The sequence below is a fragment of the Stegodyphus dumicola genome, chromosome 2 (assembly GCF_044657685.1).
Source record: "Stegodyphus dumicola isolate Sdum_Otavi_A_Nest chromosome 2, ASM4465768v1".
Taxonomy (NCBI): Eukaryota; Metazoa; Arthropoda; class Arachnida; order Araneae; family Eresidae; genus Stegodyphus; species Stegodyphus dumicola.
In genome coordinates, this window is record NC_140769.1 from 169484206 (window position 1) to 169501576 (window position 17371).

The 17371-nt window shown below is 30.7% G+C and overlaps 1 protein-coding gene across 1 annotated transcript in view; it reads left to right on the top strand.

Annotated features, from left to right (window-relative positions):
* LOC118181715 (vesicular glutamate transporter 1-like) overlaps positions 1 to 17097 on the top strand; it is a 266747-nt gene extending 249650 nt beyond the window's left edge. Inside the window, exon 13 of the mRNA XM_035350912.2 lies at positions 4474 to 17097. Coding sequence (XP_035206803.1) covers positions 4474 to 4842 — 369 coding nt within the window. The 3' untranslated portion in view covers positions 4843 to 17097. The remainder of the gene's footprint in view (positions 1 to 4473) is intronic.
* Positions 17098 to 17371: the final 274 nt, after the last annotated feature.

Below are 17371 nucleotides of genomic sequence, written 5' to 3' on the forward strand. Positions count from 1 at the left end.
TCCTGTTTATACGAGAAAGTGCGTCAGCTACATTGTTTTCCTTACCCGGTTTATATTTAATTATGAGATTATATTCTTGAAGTTTTAAAGCCCATCTTATTAACCTAGGCGTTAGGGTTTTCGCCGAGTAAAGTCTACCAACAGCCGCATGATCCGAAAAGACTGTTACTGACACTTTGCCGAAATAAAATCAAAAGTTGTGTACAGCCATTAATACGGCTAATGTTTCTCTCTCTGTAGCTGTATAATTCCTTTGTGTATGATTCAACGTTTTACTAAAAAATGCCAAAGGATGGCTATTTTGCATAAGAACTGCACCCACAGCATAGTCCGACGCATATGCTGCAATTTCCAGGTTTTCGTCCCCCTCCGGGAATTTCAAAACAGAGCCATTGATGAGCGCTTCTTTTAATCTTTCAAATGCGGTATTTGCTTCCGCTGTCCACGTGAATTTACTTTTCTTTCTTTTAATTACTAACAAGGGTTCAACAATATTAGCAAAATCTTTTATGAATGACCGATAATAAGAACATAACCCAAGGAAAGAAGAAAGTTTCTTGGCGGTGTTGGGAGGTGGGAAATATTTGATGGCTTTTATTTTTGAATCTTGAGTTTCTATACCCTTTTGCGAAATTTTATAACCCAGATATTTAAGTTCTTTAGTTGCGAACTTGCATTTTGAGGCGTTAATTGTAAGACCGGCCTCTTTTAATAATTTAAAAACTTCTTCTAGATCTTTAATATGTTGTTCCAACGTACTACTCGTTATAATTATATCATCTAGATAGATTAAAGTCGATTTTCCTAGGACAGGCTTTAGAACAATGTCCATAGCTCTCTGGAATGTTGATGGGGCCCCACACAACCCAAAGGGCATGCGTAAAAATGCATAAATGCCCGATTTTGTTATAAACGCGGTTTTATGTATGTCTTCGGGTCTCATAGCTATTTGATAGTAGCCAGACGTTAAGTCCAACGTAGTCATGTATCTTATAGATTTAATCTTTCTAATAATTTCCTCTATAACCGGCAAAGGGTAAACTGGGAATTTAGTAACACTATTAAGTTTTCTGTAATCGATAGCAAACCTCCAAGCCCTTTTATCCGAAGGAGGAAACTCGTTCTTTTTCCTACATAGTACGACTAGACTCGCGTACTCACTATTTATGGGCGTTATTATTTGGTTCTTTAACATTTCCTGAATGTGTTCTTCTATGATTTGCTCTTTCTGTTTATCATAGCGGTAAGGTTTAGTCCTACAGGGTTTGTCGGCAGTTAACTGTATCTCATGCGTAACTATTTGACAACTACCAGGCCGTTCTGAAAACAAGTTTGAAAAAGTACTCACCACTTGCTGGATGGCTTGGCTTTCATGGTCATTCAAATGGCTAAGGTTGACTTGCGGTTGTTCCACTGGTTCCACCACCCTCCGATCCATCTCCAGCACAATAGAACTTTCCTGAAAATTCAGTTTGGCCTTCGCGGCTTTTAAAAACTCCATACCTAAAATAAGTGGACTTTGCAAGTTTTTTACTACAAAAATTAATACTTTAAGGCTTTCAACCTGTATTTTTAAAGACAACTTTCCAATACATCGACAAGTTTGTCCTTGCGCTGCTATGATTTCTGTGTTTTTATTTTTAAATAATCGTAACCTATTAAAATTCTTCTTAAAAAAAAAAATATCACTCATAAAATTACCTTCTGCTCCTGTATCGATGAGGGCTTCTACTGGTACATCGCCAACCAAGACTTGTATAATTGGTAATTGTGAGTTTTTTAAGATGACCGTATTTAAGTATCTTCTTGAGGGTTTTTTCAAAACTTCCGGGGTCTGGACCCTCGCTTTTACAGGCCCCTCTACTCGTTTAAAGCTTTCCTTTCAACTTCTGCCTTCTGGGTACGCGGACAGTTGTTTTCAAATTTCCTTTTTGGGCCTTGACCTTCGAGCTTCGATGAGTTAGCTTGATAGCTCTTTCTCCCATAAGAGCGGTTTGCATTTCTGGTCTGCTCATTTGAAGAAGATTGCCTTCGGATACTTTGAGAATACGATGCCCCTCTAGCTTTTTCCGCTATTCTGCCATTTTGGAACTTGACCGCCAATTCGAAGAGCTCCTGCAATGTGCTTGGGTTTCTAATTTCGAAATAATCTTGAACAGCAGGTAGCAATCTTGGTAAGATTATTTCAATAATCTCCGCGTCGGGTTTCTTCCCATACAGCATATCCGTCAGCTTAATTTTTCGCAGAATAAAGTCCGTAAACTCTTCTATATTCCGTTGATAAAAACTATATAGTTCGGCTTCTAGCCTTGCTCAGTCTTTCACTATGGGAGAGGCCTTTGATAACGATTTTTTGAAATTTTCAAATGTATATGTATGGCCTCGGAATTCCCCTAATGAAAATTTGCTTATATTCTTCCACCATAACGAGGCCTGTCCTCTTAGTGCAGATGTGGCGATGGCAACTTTTTGTCTTTCAGGCACAGGGTAGAGCTGGAAGTGATTTTCGAGGCCTTCTAGAAATATCGCCACCGAATGTTTTCCGTCGAAATTGACGTTTGGCTTAATTAATGCTCTCATCGTCTGGAGCAGGTATCCAAATCCTTCCAATTCGCTTGCCATTTCTTGTTGTTGTCTAGCAGCTTCCATCCAGTTTTCGGCCATTTCAGTTCGACAAGTGTTCGGGCGCCAATATAATGTTGCGCGCTTCTAACCTGCACGCAACAATAGTGGTGACTGCTATGAACTGGAAAGTATACAAAGTCTTGACAAGGGTTTAAATCCCTTTTTATTCAACTTTAGAAATTACAGATGCGTGCTCTTGACGCTCACAAACTACGCCGACCCGGCGGTGAAATAAAAATAAGAAACTAAAAATGAATAATAACAAGTGACTACCTACGAGGCTGTCTAAACGTAACTAACCTAACCGCGTTCTAAGATACCGCTGACAGTTCAGCAAACTTCTGAATATTACGTTGAAAGATTTAACTATCTACTGAGGCAAGCACACAGGCCGAAACGCGTGGTTCTTCAATTTCTACCTAGCCACCTCCACGCTCGTGAAGCAAGAAAGCACACTTTCGAACTCGATTCCCTTCTATTTAACTCAGATTACTTCCGCTGACAATTTTGAATACTTTGCGCGTTCTACTAAAATTTACATACTATGGCATTGGCAATTCCAGGGGAAAGTAAGGCTTGACAGGAAAGATAGTTTAAACTTAAAATAAATGTTAGTTAAAATAAATATAAACCCTACAATAGGATAACTGAATTTTTTCTTAATATAAATATCACACTTTTTCTCAAAATAAAAAAGGAAAATATATGCTAATGCGTATTAATATTTTGGTGGTCTTGGTTTATTAATTTGTCATCCTTAATTAATATTCATAATTTAAAGAATAAATCCCAAATATCAAAGTTTTATTAATGAATTTCACAGATCAAGAAATCAAGCTCTTAATAATAGATGCTTTTGCTCTAGGCAAGTAATATTCTTGTTGAGTAGTGTATGTTTCTTAAATAAGTCCCTAATTATAATTTTTATTGGGACTTGTCCTTTGATGTTTATTCCAAGTTGTTCTATTTTAAATAACTGGAACCCTATTTAAATTGACAGTTATACTATATGCATATATGTGCAACAAACTGATCTTTCTATCAACATTTCTTGCTTTAGATTATTTAATAAAATGGGTTCTAGTGCCAAGAGTTGCGCGTCTTTTTTTAGAAGTGTTTACAATTGATCATTATCAAATTGCAAAGGCTCGAGTACTTTAGACCAAAAACTGATTATCATCAGTATTTTGCTGAAGCTTTATAGTTTTTTTGTTTTTATCTAGTCTTCACTGGACAATGGACTGAATAGCTGAAGTAGTATAGAATTTTAGCTTTGCCTCAGTTTAGGCTCCTACCTGAAGGAAAGATAATCGTAATTTTATCCTGTGTGCTAGAATTATGAACTAGTTCAGGTAAAAAGTTCAATATGTAAATTTTCCTTCTGAAGCAGATAGTCTTCAGAGTTTTGTTGCTATCAATACATAGGTGACTAACATTAATTTTCCAATTTTTATTAGTTCTTTCTAAAGAAAGGTAATACTCACCAACATCCGACTGTTTAAGCCTGTCGGTACACTAGTAGATCAACCAGATTAGAATTCCGTTAGTCTTTTTCATAGTTTTCCGAATGTGTATATAAGCTAGTTTCACATAAAATGTTTCCCATGAAAACGTTCTTTACGTTAGACAGTTAACCCTCGTGTACTTTGCCGCAATCAAATAATCAAATAAACCTATTGTTTGCGTGGTAAAATTGTGTAGGAACTTATATTTATACTTTGTATCATCGTACGCACTAGAACAACCTACTGAACTTTAGGTGAATATTATATGTTCATGACATTTTCCATGTACAATGTTTTTATCTAACTTGACTTTTAATAAGTGAATTATGACATCTTTTTTCAGACGGCCGACGAATGGCAAAAGGTATTCCTTATCGCTAGTCTCATTCACTTTAGCGGGGTAACCTTTTACGCTATTTTTGCTTCGGGCGAAAAACAACCTTGGGCCGAACCTCCAGCGGAATTAGAAGAAGGACCATCTTGGAACCCTCTTGAAAATGCTTTCAAAGACAGCTCAGGCGCACCAAAACAAAATGGAGGACCTCCGTTGTCTTATGCAGAAGCCACAACTTCCCTAACCGAAACACAGCCACCATCCTACGGCTCAGCAACTCAGGAATGGCAACCAGTGTACGAGACGAAACAGGAAATGGTACAGCAGCCTTCGACTGATCGTTATATGCATGGTAGCGTCGAGGAACGCGAGTACTAGGAAACGAAACACGCAGAACTTAACAATGAATTCGCTGAAGAGAGTTGATTTTCTTAAACACATGCCTTAAGTTTGTGGTCAGAGCGGAGATCCTTAAAATACGCATGTAATTAACTTATGTGGGAAAATATTTACAAGTGTTAATCAAGGATCAGGGACATGAGCCAAAGCAATATAGTTTATATCATAATACCATGAGCAGATCTGGATCGGAAGAGATCTAGATTCATCATGTGGAATAATGTAGCAGCGTATATGTATGTGTATATGTATACATATACATACATATACTTTATATAAAACTAAAATTCAGTGTCGTAAATATGTATACCAGAATAAGTCAGATCATGATGGGGCTTAATTTGTAGATTTAGAAGTAAGACTCAGAACAGTATTAAATTCTAAACGAGCAGAAAGTGAAAGTAAGACAAATGTTTCTAAGCCAGTCATTCTTAACTAAAGTTTACTGGAAGGTCAAATAAAAGTAGTTTATGTAAGTCTAGGACCAAATCATAAGTCATAATCATAATAAATTATTGTACTATTTTTATGATACCTCAGTAAGAGTTTCATTTAAAAATTTAAACACGAGACAAATCAGTATTTGAAAATATTTAATTAATGCTAATATCCGAAGGAACGTGCATTCTTATAAAAAAAGGCCTTTCTATTATTGTTCTAAATCGTACATTCCGTCAAATGCATGATCTGAAGCGTATCTAATTAAGAAACTAATTAAAAATTGAAAATATCTAATTAAATAATTAAGATAGGTTAAAGATTTTCAAAATTAAGAAACTATTTTTTAAGACTTAAAGTTTACATTTTATGTGTTTTTCTTAAAGAATTTTTTTGTTTATGACTTTTATCGCATTTTTGTTTTTCAATTCTAAAGCAGTTTTTGTTAGAATCTGATATAAGACAAGTTTATATTAAAAATGAGAATAAACAACTTTAATTCTGATCTGGCATTTTAAATTCATAAATAAAACTTATCTTTCGCTATTCGTATCTGTAAAGGAAACAATGCATGTGGATGGTTTTTCTATGAAAGAAGAATTTTGTTTTGAAATTCCACAGCGTTCAGATTTTTCTCAATTTAATCCAGACTAATTTTTAGCATTCGAGGTAAGAAAAATATATGCTTAATTTAAGCTGAAGAAATGTGAAACATTTCAATGAAAATTTGTTTATTATTGCAAAATATTAATTTTGAGACACTATCAAGGAAATAAAAGCTCTGATAAAATATCTGTAGTAATTGACTACAGAAAAGTTTACTAATGGATTTAATTTGAATCCAGTTTCGATGCCACATCTAAAAATGAATTTTTTACATAGCAACATGTGTATTAAAATATTTAAGAAAAATTTCGCTTATGTTGTTCTAACAGTAATTTAGAAATTTGGAAATTTCAGTGAAGTAAATCTCTTGCTCTTGTAGTATTGTGCTTTACCGAAAGAAAGATCATAGAAGCATTATTTTAGATTGAAGGGCAAATGTACTTAAGCAATCAACCCAGAATATTCTAATATGGATAACAAGGCATATCATTAAGTAATATAAAACGATTTATGTTTTAATTAGCATTCAGATAATATAAAAAGACTGATTAAATGCTTATCAATAAGTATAAAACTACGTTGATTGATCGTTGCAATTACGTTGAAAAGAGCAATTTTACAGAGAAACAAAATGGCACAAATAATTTGCAATCAAGCTGATCTTCAAAGATTTTTTTATAGTGAGGACGTTCTTTTATGCAACTATTTTTGAGGAAATCCTAAATTTATGATCCAAGTAATTAGTCGAAAAAATGCTTTGTGGTCGTTTAGAACACATAATCCTTTCGAGACTTATTTCGAATCACGTCATCTTATATTTGCACGCAGATTTGTACAATTGTATAAGCACAAAATAATGCTTAAATATGAGTAATATTTTGTATAAACGCAAAATTTTACTTAAGTATTTAAGTAATATGTTTTACCATAATTGCATGGCACATTTTGAGAAGACTTCACCATCATGTCGCAAAAGGCTCAAAACTATGAAAACTGAGACGAATAACACTGATTTAATATGCTATAAATGTGTACTTAAAAATAAATGCTGATACATATTAATTTTCAAAGACTTAAATGAGACTTGATTCCTCAAACTTATTAATAAATTCTATTTCTGTTGAGTAAATGTATCATACATGATAATATGAGGAATATACTCCCCTTTTAAATATGCGTGTTCTTAATACACAACTTTAACTTTTAACAATTCTAGTTTAAATTTTCTTGCGTCTTCCTTTCTAAGCAAAAAATACATGAGAAGATCTTCAATACCTGTTCTGTAAAAGAAAACAATTTATAAGCGAAGTTTCATTCAGAAATTTAGAATACAATTTTTAACTTAGTTTTTATACATTGCTGAAAAGTTATCGTTTGCATTTAATAGGATGAAGGAAATTTATTGAATGGAAAATAGTATAATAGCATTTCTAACATCTTGGCGATATTCAGTTTCAGCAAGATTTGCCTATTTATTCATAATACACTAAACAAGATAATTTTTAAGTTTCTATGTAAAATTCAACTCCGTCAAAAAATTATAATTCGAAAAAATCGTCAAAAAATTATCAAACTCACTTTCATATAACGAAAGAAAACGGAATTCAATCCTAAGAATCAAAACTAAATGGGATGCATTAATCCTCCATATGTGAAAGACATGTCTATATAATCAATGATATTTCTACGAATACCTATGAATAGGTACATGTATGTACATTTAGAAATATCTAGAAATATACCCAAATTATAGAGCAACATGATTAGATAAAATGGTTCCTGGTACAAAGAGGCAGAAGTGTTTTAAATTTGTAGTTAAGAAAATATGTGTTTTTTCCTGGTACAGTAGAATTCCACCGGACACCATTCGGATAATTGGATTTTTTCCAAAGAAAGGGTCTAATGTACACTTTAATTCATTACTGTATGTTGAAAATGGGGAAAAACTATTTTTAAAGAAAAAGAGGTTTTAATTAATTAAAATGAAAAGGCAACACTTTTACGTACATGTTATATAGTGTACTGTACAATACTTACAAGTGCTGAAAGTCATTGCTTGCTGAACATCTCGGTCAAAGTAAGCTGTTTGACTGTCTTGATCCGTTTTCAGTCAGCCAAGTCGCGCATCTGCTTGACTGTGAGAAGTTGCATGTGGTCGCACTCAGGCTAACGCTCCAGCCTCTTCAACGCAGTTTCAAGGCCGGCAAACCCTTCACTAGCTGATGGTCCCATGCGTGCTTCAACTTCGAAATTAAGGCCACCTTCTTCCTCAACATTTTCTTCTCTCACACTTTCAATACGTTCACAGTCATTCAGAATTTGAAACCCAGGGTCTGACGAATCACACACCATCCATTATGCCATATCCTCAGCACTAACTTCTGAACATCCAGGAATTTTCAAAAGAATGTTTCTTAATTCCTCAAGTGCCACGTCGTCCTCATCTTGTCCTGTCTCTTCCCTTTCCTTTTCTTGAGCTTCTTTTCCTTTTTCTCCTTTTCATTCTCTTCTTCAGTTGATTCTAAAAAATTCTGAAAGTGTTTCGGATAATCAGCAATTCGGATAGTCGGAGTTCGGATAATTGGAGTTGTACTGTATTCGGAATCTTCGAGATTCCGGTGATATGTCTTTAAACTTTATTATTAATATATTAATAACTAATATGAAAAATAGCCTCTGTTCTATAAACTCAACAATATGCTATACTTTATGATTTCAATGATTCATTCGAAACTTAGTCATGGATGAAGATTTAGTTTGAGTAATGTTAATTTTAACATCAAAATTTAATCAAAAGTAATAGGTTGGTAAAGTGATGTGACACTTAAAATCATGCTTATATGAAATTCAGTTATAATTCTCATACCAGTTAAATGTCATTTATATATTTCGTCTCAGGCTTCTTACCAAAGAGCCGTTTTTAACTGTGTTATCACATATGCTTCTCTCGAATACGACGACGGTGCTACTATAATATGCGCAGATGGTACCAAATATCTGTCCCACTGCGCACGCTCAGTCAGAGTTACACTGTGATGCGCAAGTACGACGAGCCGTAGTACATTAGTAAACACGATTTCTACAAATTAAGCCCTTTCTGTCTATGTGATGCGTATTAAAGCGCCATTTATTGGAACAGTTTCGACTAAGTAAGCACCTTATATGGGTTATGCTTTAGCTTTCATTTTTCTAATAAAAAACAATAAAATTATCTACTATTGCATATGGAAAAAGTAATTTATACTTCCTTCATTATTTGTTTATAAAATATATTCACATATCAAAATCGATTATTGAGATTCAGTATAAATTAACTGGTTAGGTTTGAAGAAGAGAGAATACTTTAAAAGCAAAGAATAACGTTTAAAATTTTATTTTTTTTTAAATTGTTGAATATTAAAATGGCACTTTAACGCATCATTTTCCAAAATAACAGATATTGAACATTCCCAAAAACTTTTTATTCTGTGTTAATAATTTTTTTGTGTCTATCAACGTCCTTGCAGCTACAGCTCTAACACAGTCAATATTTCTTCTGACATCTCTCAATGTGATTGTTTTTAATATAATGGCGCATTTGTGATGTCCCCATAGCCAAGATAATAATATGTTCAGAAGTCGAGAAAATACATGATTTCTGAACATAGTAATCACGTGGTATAATCGTTCGTTTTCTTGAAAATTTAAAAAATTTTAGAAATTTCGTTGCTTCCACAAATGGATTACTAGAGAGTATGAAATAACTTTAAAAAAATTGTTTAATATATAAAACTTCTAAAATTTATTAATGAATTTTTAAAGTTTATAAAAGGTTGCATTTACGCATTTCAATTAGAATTCTCCCGTAAGTTTTTTTTAATCTTTTTATATTTATTATCATCGATTTTCCTTCGTTAACTAAGTAAAAATTTACTAACAGTTTTATTTATGCTATCAGAGGATATTTATAAAAATCTTCTGTGATTGTCATAAAACATTAAGTGTTACGTTTACAAAGAGTACTATCTTATATGTCTTTAAGAAATCAAAATCTATGACGTCACAAATTACGTTGTAGCTGAGAAATATTAAATGGCGCTTTAAACAGATAACCATTTTACCTGTGTATCAGTATCAATTATATAAGCAGTGTTGGCATTTTGAAACTTCTCTGTGTGTGTGTGAATATTTTCTCAGCACAATACTTCCCATTTTGATAGATGTTGTCATATCTGTGTCTTATATCTTCTGCAAATGTTGTATCCGATGCCTCTTTCCACCTCCTATACAGAGCAGTGATTATGGAAGAAGAGGCAACACGTTAATTTGTTACGTCATAGACAGAAGTATAATTGGTCTCTTGGATGTGTTTTTGCACTGAAGAAAAAGATTTTCCTGATTTATTAGATTGAGTAACTTGCTAAACAATTTCGAAGGAATAATTCTTCCAAATTTGTATGCATTTTATTAGCTTTTTCTACAGACGCTTATAAATCTGGAGTTTTACGAAATCGAAGATTTGAAGAAATGAGAAATGAAAATTGCAGTTATTGAAGAGAAAGATTAATTTTTAACTAGCTATTAAAATAATTCATAATATTGTCATATTATTGATATTGGGTATTTTTTAAATAATTCATGTTAATTTTTAAAATATTTTTCGTTATTTAAATAAGAACCATATTCGATCTTTAATAAGAGAATTTCAAATACTTTTTTTGTAAAAATAAATTATCATCTAGACCATAATATCAGTATCTAAGCATAATTATGCACGTGTCTTAAACTAGTACAATTTATGCCAAAAATGGTGAAATTTCCTTTAAACAGTAATGTTTAGTTCAATGTTAGACACTTTTAACAACTTCAGATTTATTTCTCAATAACATTTTATCACGTTCTTTGAAATTTTTTCGGAAAATTAAACCATTTCTAAAGCTATTCAAGAACATAAGATGGAGAACATAGATGGAGTTTCATAGTTTCATATAGTTACATAATTTAAATTTATTTAACTTTAAATAAAACATAGATATATGAACTTACTTCTTAACAAAGCGCTTTCAGAAAAAAAGAATACATTTATTCGTTTGTTATACTGTAAATTTGCTTGTCGAGTTATTAAGAAAACCACCTCGATTAGCTTACGATATGCAAGGTTTAGCCAGACTTCTGGACATTATTTACATGAATAAATTATAAAATGTAACCTAATTAACTATTTTTAAACAAAAAAAATTCATTATTTTAAAAAATAGTTCATTTTAGTTTAACTGGTGAATATTGTTTATATCTTTCTGAAAACATTTTAAAATCTTTTGTAAGACCATTATGAAAATGGAATTATAAGATTTGTAATAAAATTTCTTTTTCTAATACAAAGTTTTATTAAGGAAATTCCATTTAAATTTATTTTCGATTTAAAAAAATTAAACTGAAACTAATTTTAATTTAACTAATTCATATTTATTAAATAAATTTGTATCTTCAATATATAGCATTTTTTATTAAGCACAATTATTGTAATTAAAAGCTTTGTAACTTAAATTTTGCTGATTAAACCCATTAAACCGTGATTGCTTTTCACATAGATTAAATTATCAAATAGAATAAATTCCTTCAACATTACTTGTCTCAAGTCACATATCTAAATATATGTCTTAGGTATATATCTTAAGACATATACCTAAATATTTTCTTGTTAATATATTAATACTTAATTAAACTGAAAACTGCTTAATTTCGCTTATAATACGTATTCTTTCCTTGCGAATCTTATCACACATTTTCCCTTCGATAAAAATTATTTAAGAACTATATCACAAAAACCATCCTGGAAGCAAATATACTTCTAGTATTAAATAATCATAGATGTTTGTCTCTCTATATCATGTTGATATTGTGAAAAATATTTGTTAGATAAATTTTCCTATATAATTTAATGAATCCGTCTATTCCTGCGTTGATTGCTGTAACGACAGATATTTTATGCAATGATGTTAGAATTTTGCAATTATATTGGAAGTTTTGCATTTGTTGTAGATGTCTGTGTACTTGAGAAGCAGTTTATTCCAAGTCAGGAGGCTATGGCAGTTACATGTTTAATGCCTTTGCAAAATTTTGCCATAAAATCAGATTTTCATTATAATGAGAAAAATATGGTTGCAGTTCTAAATATTTATTCTAGAGTGGAATGCTTCCAGGTGATGAAAAGGGGAATCTGTAAGAAGGTTTTTCTTTTCTACAAGAATTGTTAAGATAATGATTTCTGTCATCGTCGTAAAAGAATTTTGATATGTATGATCTCCTATATTTAATATTAAAAGGTAAAAAAATGTAGAAAAATCTACTTTAATCAAAAATATTTCTATGCAAGGTAATGCCATGATATCTTGCATAGAAGTTTAATGTTATTACTTTTTTTTCTACTTTCGATCTGATCTTCCATGTTTTTGATATAACAAGGTTTCAATAATATAATCAGCTAGTCGATGTTGAAAAGTGGGTAACTTAATAGAATGGAAATAATGACCAGTAAACTATGCATTAAACAAATGAAAATATTTTATTAGTATTTTTTATTGTTATCTCATTTGCATCCATCAATGTTATCTGATTTCTTTTCCTCAATGATATCTGATATGCATTTCTCAATATTATTTCATATAAATTTATTTTAAGGTCAGTTTGACATGTTTGTCAACATTGCTATTTATATTAATAAATCAGGGTATTTTAAAAGCGTACAATTTCAGCATTTAAAAATACTCTGAAATTCAATTTCTTTTATGTAATCCTTTGATTCTGAGCCACTATTTTTTTTATTTCATTCAATGAGGCGGAACAGTATTTTTCGTTGACCTTTTTATTTAGTTATTTTATTACATTACATTTTAGAAAGATTTACTCAATATTGTTAGCTTTCTAATGAAGACAGCTATGCTGTAGATTTTATTGTTAAGCACTTTTTCCCGGTATAAGGGTGAATTTTATTTAATTAAAAGTTCAGATATTTGTGCTTGTCTTTCATCTATTAATTCTTCTATGAGACTCTGAACGCCTTTGAAAAAATATCCTTAATAAATTATTCATTCATCACGTAAAAGTATTTCCTTCATTTAATTGCATCTGTGCGATCCTTTATATGAACTTATTGTATATGCTTTGTTTTCTGTAATATTTTTCATGAGTTTATAAAATTCACTTCATCGAAAAATATTTTTAAATGGCAGTTTAATTTCCAAAGCATTCCACAACTAGATATTTCTCTTGTATAGTATGTGTATATTCTTTGTGCAGAAATTTCAAAAGAGGTCATATTTTTTTTATTTTAATGTCATGCAAGTTTGCTAGATAATGTTGAGAATCCTGACTTGCAATTTAAACTGTACTAGAAGGAAAAATCTAATATTGATATTTAATGTAAACTGGTTAAATACGGACAACTGCTCCTTTTCTGATATATTTCCTATAAACTAATTTTCTTTGTACTAGTGAAAGCAATAATATTTTGGTGTCGAATTGATTGTTTTCATTAGATGCCAGTGAATTTCGATAGACCTTTTTTTAATGTGAGGACATTCAAGTTTGGCACTTTGCAAGTGTCATTCGTGTTCAGATAATGAATTTTGTGCAGATTATATAAAAGAAATTTATTTTCTGATGTAAAGAGTTCGTTAGAACTGAATGACAGATGCAATGAGATCATTTGTCACGAAGTTTTAATTATTCTAGGGCAATATGAGCTTTTTTCGTCGCAAACTTTCAATTTATTTTCCTATCTTTTATAGGGTATCTGTATTAAGTTTATAAAACTCACTATGTGATTCGTAATTTAAGAAATTTTATTCCTTTTCATTTTAGAAACATTGTTGGCTTGCATGTTTTTAATGATAAAAATATACTTTATATTTTACTTTACTTGTTTCTTGAGCTTACATCTCTCATTTTAGAAACATTCAAACGCAGATTATACTTCTGGAAACTTATGATTGGTTCGGATTTTATATGATTTCTGCTTTATTCAACAACTAGATGAGAAATTATTTACTCATGCTAATACATGAATTTATTTTATTTCTCATATCGTTTCCCTTACTTCTGTAATAAAAATCTAATGCATGAATTTTCCTGTAATAAGGTACGGTTCATGCAGTATCTTTAACCAGTATTTCATAATGCAATAAATTTAGATATAATATTTTACCTTTCATTAATTAACAAAATTTTCATTTCGTTAGAGGGTAAATGTCTTGTCTTTATTTGTCTAAGTTCGATGTTTAATAAACTTTCATAATACTTTTTTAAAAACGATTTGCCAACTTAAATTAGAAAATTGTGCTACTTTGAAAATATTTTGCAATTCTGTTTTGCAAGTTCATTTTTTATCGCAGTTAGGTATTCTATAAGCACCTCTGTATAGCCTAGCTGTAGCATCGAAACTTTATCATTTCGTCGTATAGGTGGTAAAGAACAGAATCTTTCAAATACCGAAAACTTATAAACTAACTGTGACTAAATATATCACAGCCAAGTTGTGATATTATCTGAACGTATTCATTCATAAGTATGTATGTGACTTTTGCATGCACGAAGTAGTTATGTAAATGTAAGATAGTGTTATAAGCCATAAATTTAGATTTTATGATATTTAATATCAATGTAAATAAGGAATTTAGTTTATTTACGCTTACAGCCAAGTTTCTTGCTTTCGAAGTCTGGAAATATTGCTATGTCTACTTTTTTAAATGTGGTTCAAGATTCCAAAAGAAGGCTGTGGTTGTTTATTAAACAAATAAGATTTATAATCTGTTTTCAGTTTTCCTACAGCAATGAAATTATTTCAGGAATCTGTAATTAATTAAGCGTGTTCAAAGAAATTAGTTAAATTATCCTTTGTTAGGTTTTATTTGGTATTATAAATAAATTATGTTAATCCTTTTTAAGCTGATAAAAAGTCAACATGTGCAATACGTTTAGCTTTATAGATAAACGATTATGTTAATAAAATATGTAAGACATTTTAAATCTTATTACCTTATCATTTAACTAAGTCATTATTACAAGTAAAATCAAAGCAATCTAAGAAGCGACCAGAGCTTAAATCTTAAGACAAGCACTCGTATGTAATTACATTTTACAAAATAATTTACATACACAACAGTTATTTTTTATTTCTTTACAAATAGCATTCTTTTTCTGAAGTCTTTATTTTCCTAATACGTTAAAATTTTGCACCATCTGTTATTATAATATCAACATTCAGAGATCTTCCAATGCATTTTTCATAGCCTCCGGATTAGAAATTAGAATTAGAAACCGAATCAGAAAACAGCATTGCTCCATATACTTTTCATGACGTCTTTCGTGCATGCAAAACGTCAGCAGTGAGAATCGTTTTGTTTGTAGATATTTTGCTAAAGTTGTGTTATGGGTCTCTTCTTGTTTTACACGTTTAAAGTTGGGATACGCAGGACTACTGATGAAAGGTATCAAGTTTCTCTGCAAAACTTAATAACAATCAATATATGCAATAGTCATTGTTTTATATGTGGTTTGAAATGTTTCTGTAAAATTATTTTCGGAGGAGCTGGCAACGATCACAGAATTTATTCCAGGCACAGAATCTATTCGTATTCACAGAATTTATTCGTATTCCATTTCAACTATTTAAAAATAATCTCTGTATAATATAAAAATTAGTTCAGCGCTTTTAAATTTCTGGAATAAATAACTAACATAGCATCAGATTTTTACCATCGACAGTAATTCAAATTCTAATTTAAAATAATGCTTTATCTAATCTAACTTCTGTAACTCGAAATTCCATTCAACCAAATACTCGCCAAACCATTAATGATGCCATTTTCAGAACTGTAAATAATTTCTTCTAGAACCATTTTATACAATTAATTTAATTGCTTCGAATAAGAATGCCATTTTGAAACTAGAAAGTATAATCTGATTTTCCTGATTCTATCTTAATTCCGAATAGCAGACAACTTAAATCTTATAAAAGATTAGTGGTTCTCCATTTTTTACTCTCGTTTAATCTGATTTAAAATGTGTGAAAAAGCAACTTAAATTAAAATAATTGTGATTTATAAAACAAAATCTGAAAAGGCTCAAATTTTTAACGACTTCCCCAAAAGGGCTCATTTAAAGTTTAACAAGGTTTGTTAGTTCAGATTATCATTAGACATGGACCAGGTGAAATAGCGAAACATTTATAGGATATTAGATGAATATGCACTTAGATAAACATCGGAAAATTATCTTCTGTATATTTAAAAAGTGAAAAATATGTAATGTAATTCTATAAAAATATTAATGCTCTTAATTAGTTATATCATAAATTAATTGCATTTTATTTAACTGAATCAAATTCAAAAGTAAAAAAATACTAGTTTTAAGAACTGTATCTATTGCTTTTAACTAGCTTAGTTTGTTCATCAACAACAGATAGATTAAATTTAGAATATAATTATCTTATATTTTGACGAATGGCAATAGACTGGAATGAAAACTGAAACAATGCAAGGTCCGTTTTTAGCCTAATAGTCCTTTTGAGCCAATAAATTTCTGGTAGCACTGAATTCTTTGCTTCAAAAACTGAACGGAAGTACTACCCAATTGGATGCTAATAAAATCATTTACACTTATTAGTGGAAAAAAATAAGGTTTTATTTGACAGCTTCGGGACACTGGGTGGTATAAATCTCCTGTTTTGCGATTTCTTATTTATTTTGCAAATATAAGTAGCGATAAACTATGAGAAACGAATATTCTACTGAAAATACACTCATGAAAAATCTAAAAGGTCCATATTAAAACACTAAAGTCTTAAACAATCTAGTTACTTTTCCACTTCAAAAGAAATCTTTTTCCCAATATATTTAGGCGAATACTTTTATATACATATACAGATTCTGGAACAAAAACAGCAATGTATGTTAAGATTAATTTTATTCCCACGACCGAAAGTTATCAAGTTATTAAAATAGCGATTGTTTTGAAGTAGCTACTGGATAAATACTTTGATTGGCCAGTTCCTGCTAATAAAATGTTACGTCATTCTGTTCATTCTAATTGCTTTGTCAACTGTGTAATTCAGTTGGCAAAAGCCTTAGTGTGATTTCAGATTCTTTTTTGGTGCTGTAAATAAATTATGAAGAGAAAATGAAATAATAAAAATTATGTTGAAGAAATGAATTTATTTTCTTTGTTTATAATATTGCATACGCAATGTATCTAAAATGACACAAATCTTAAGAAATCATAAAAAATTCTCCAATTTCTGTACAGCTTTTTCTTTCAATATTAAAAGTAGTTATATCCGAAGCAGAGCTAACTTTTAAACTAAGAGAAAAGAAATTCAGAGTGCATCTCCTAATACAGAGTAGGCTGTAAATGTTTATGCTTTTTAAAATCCAATTTAAAAAATAAATAAATAAAAAGGTGTGGTTAAGTTATTTTATTAAATTTT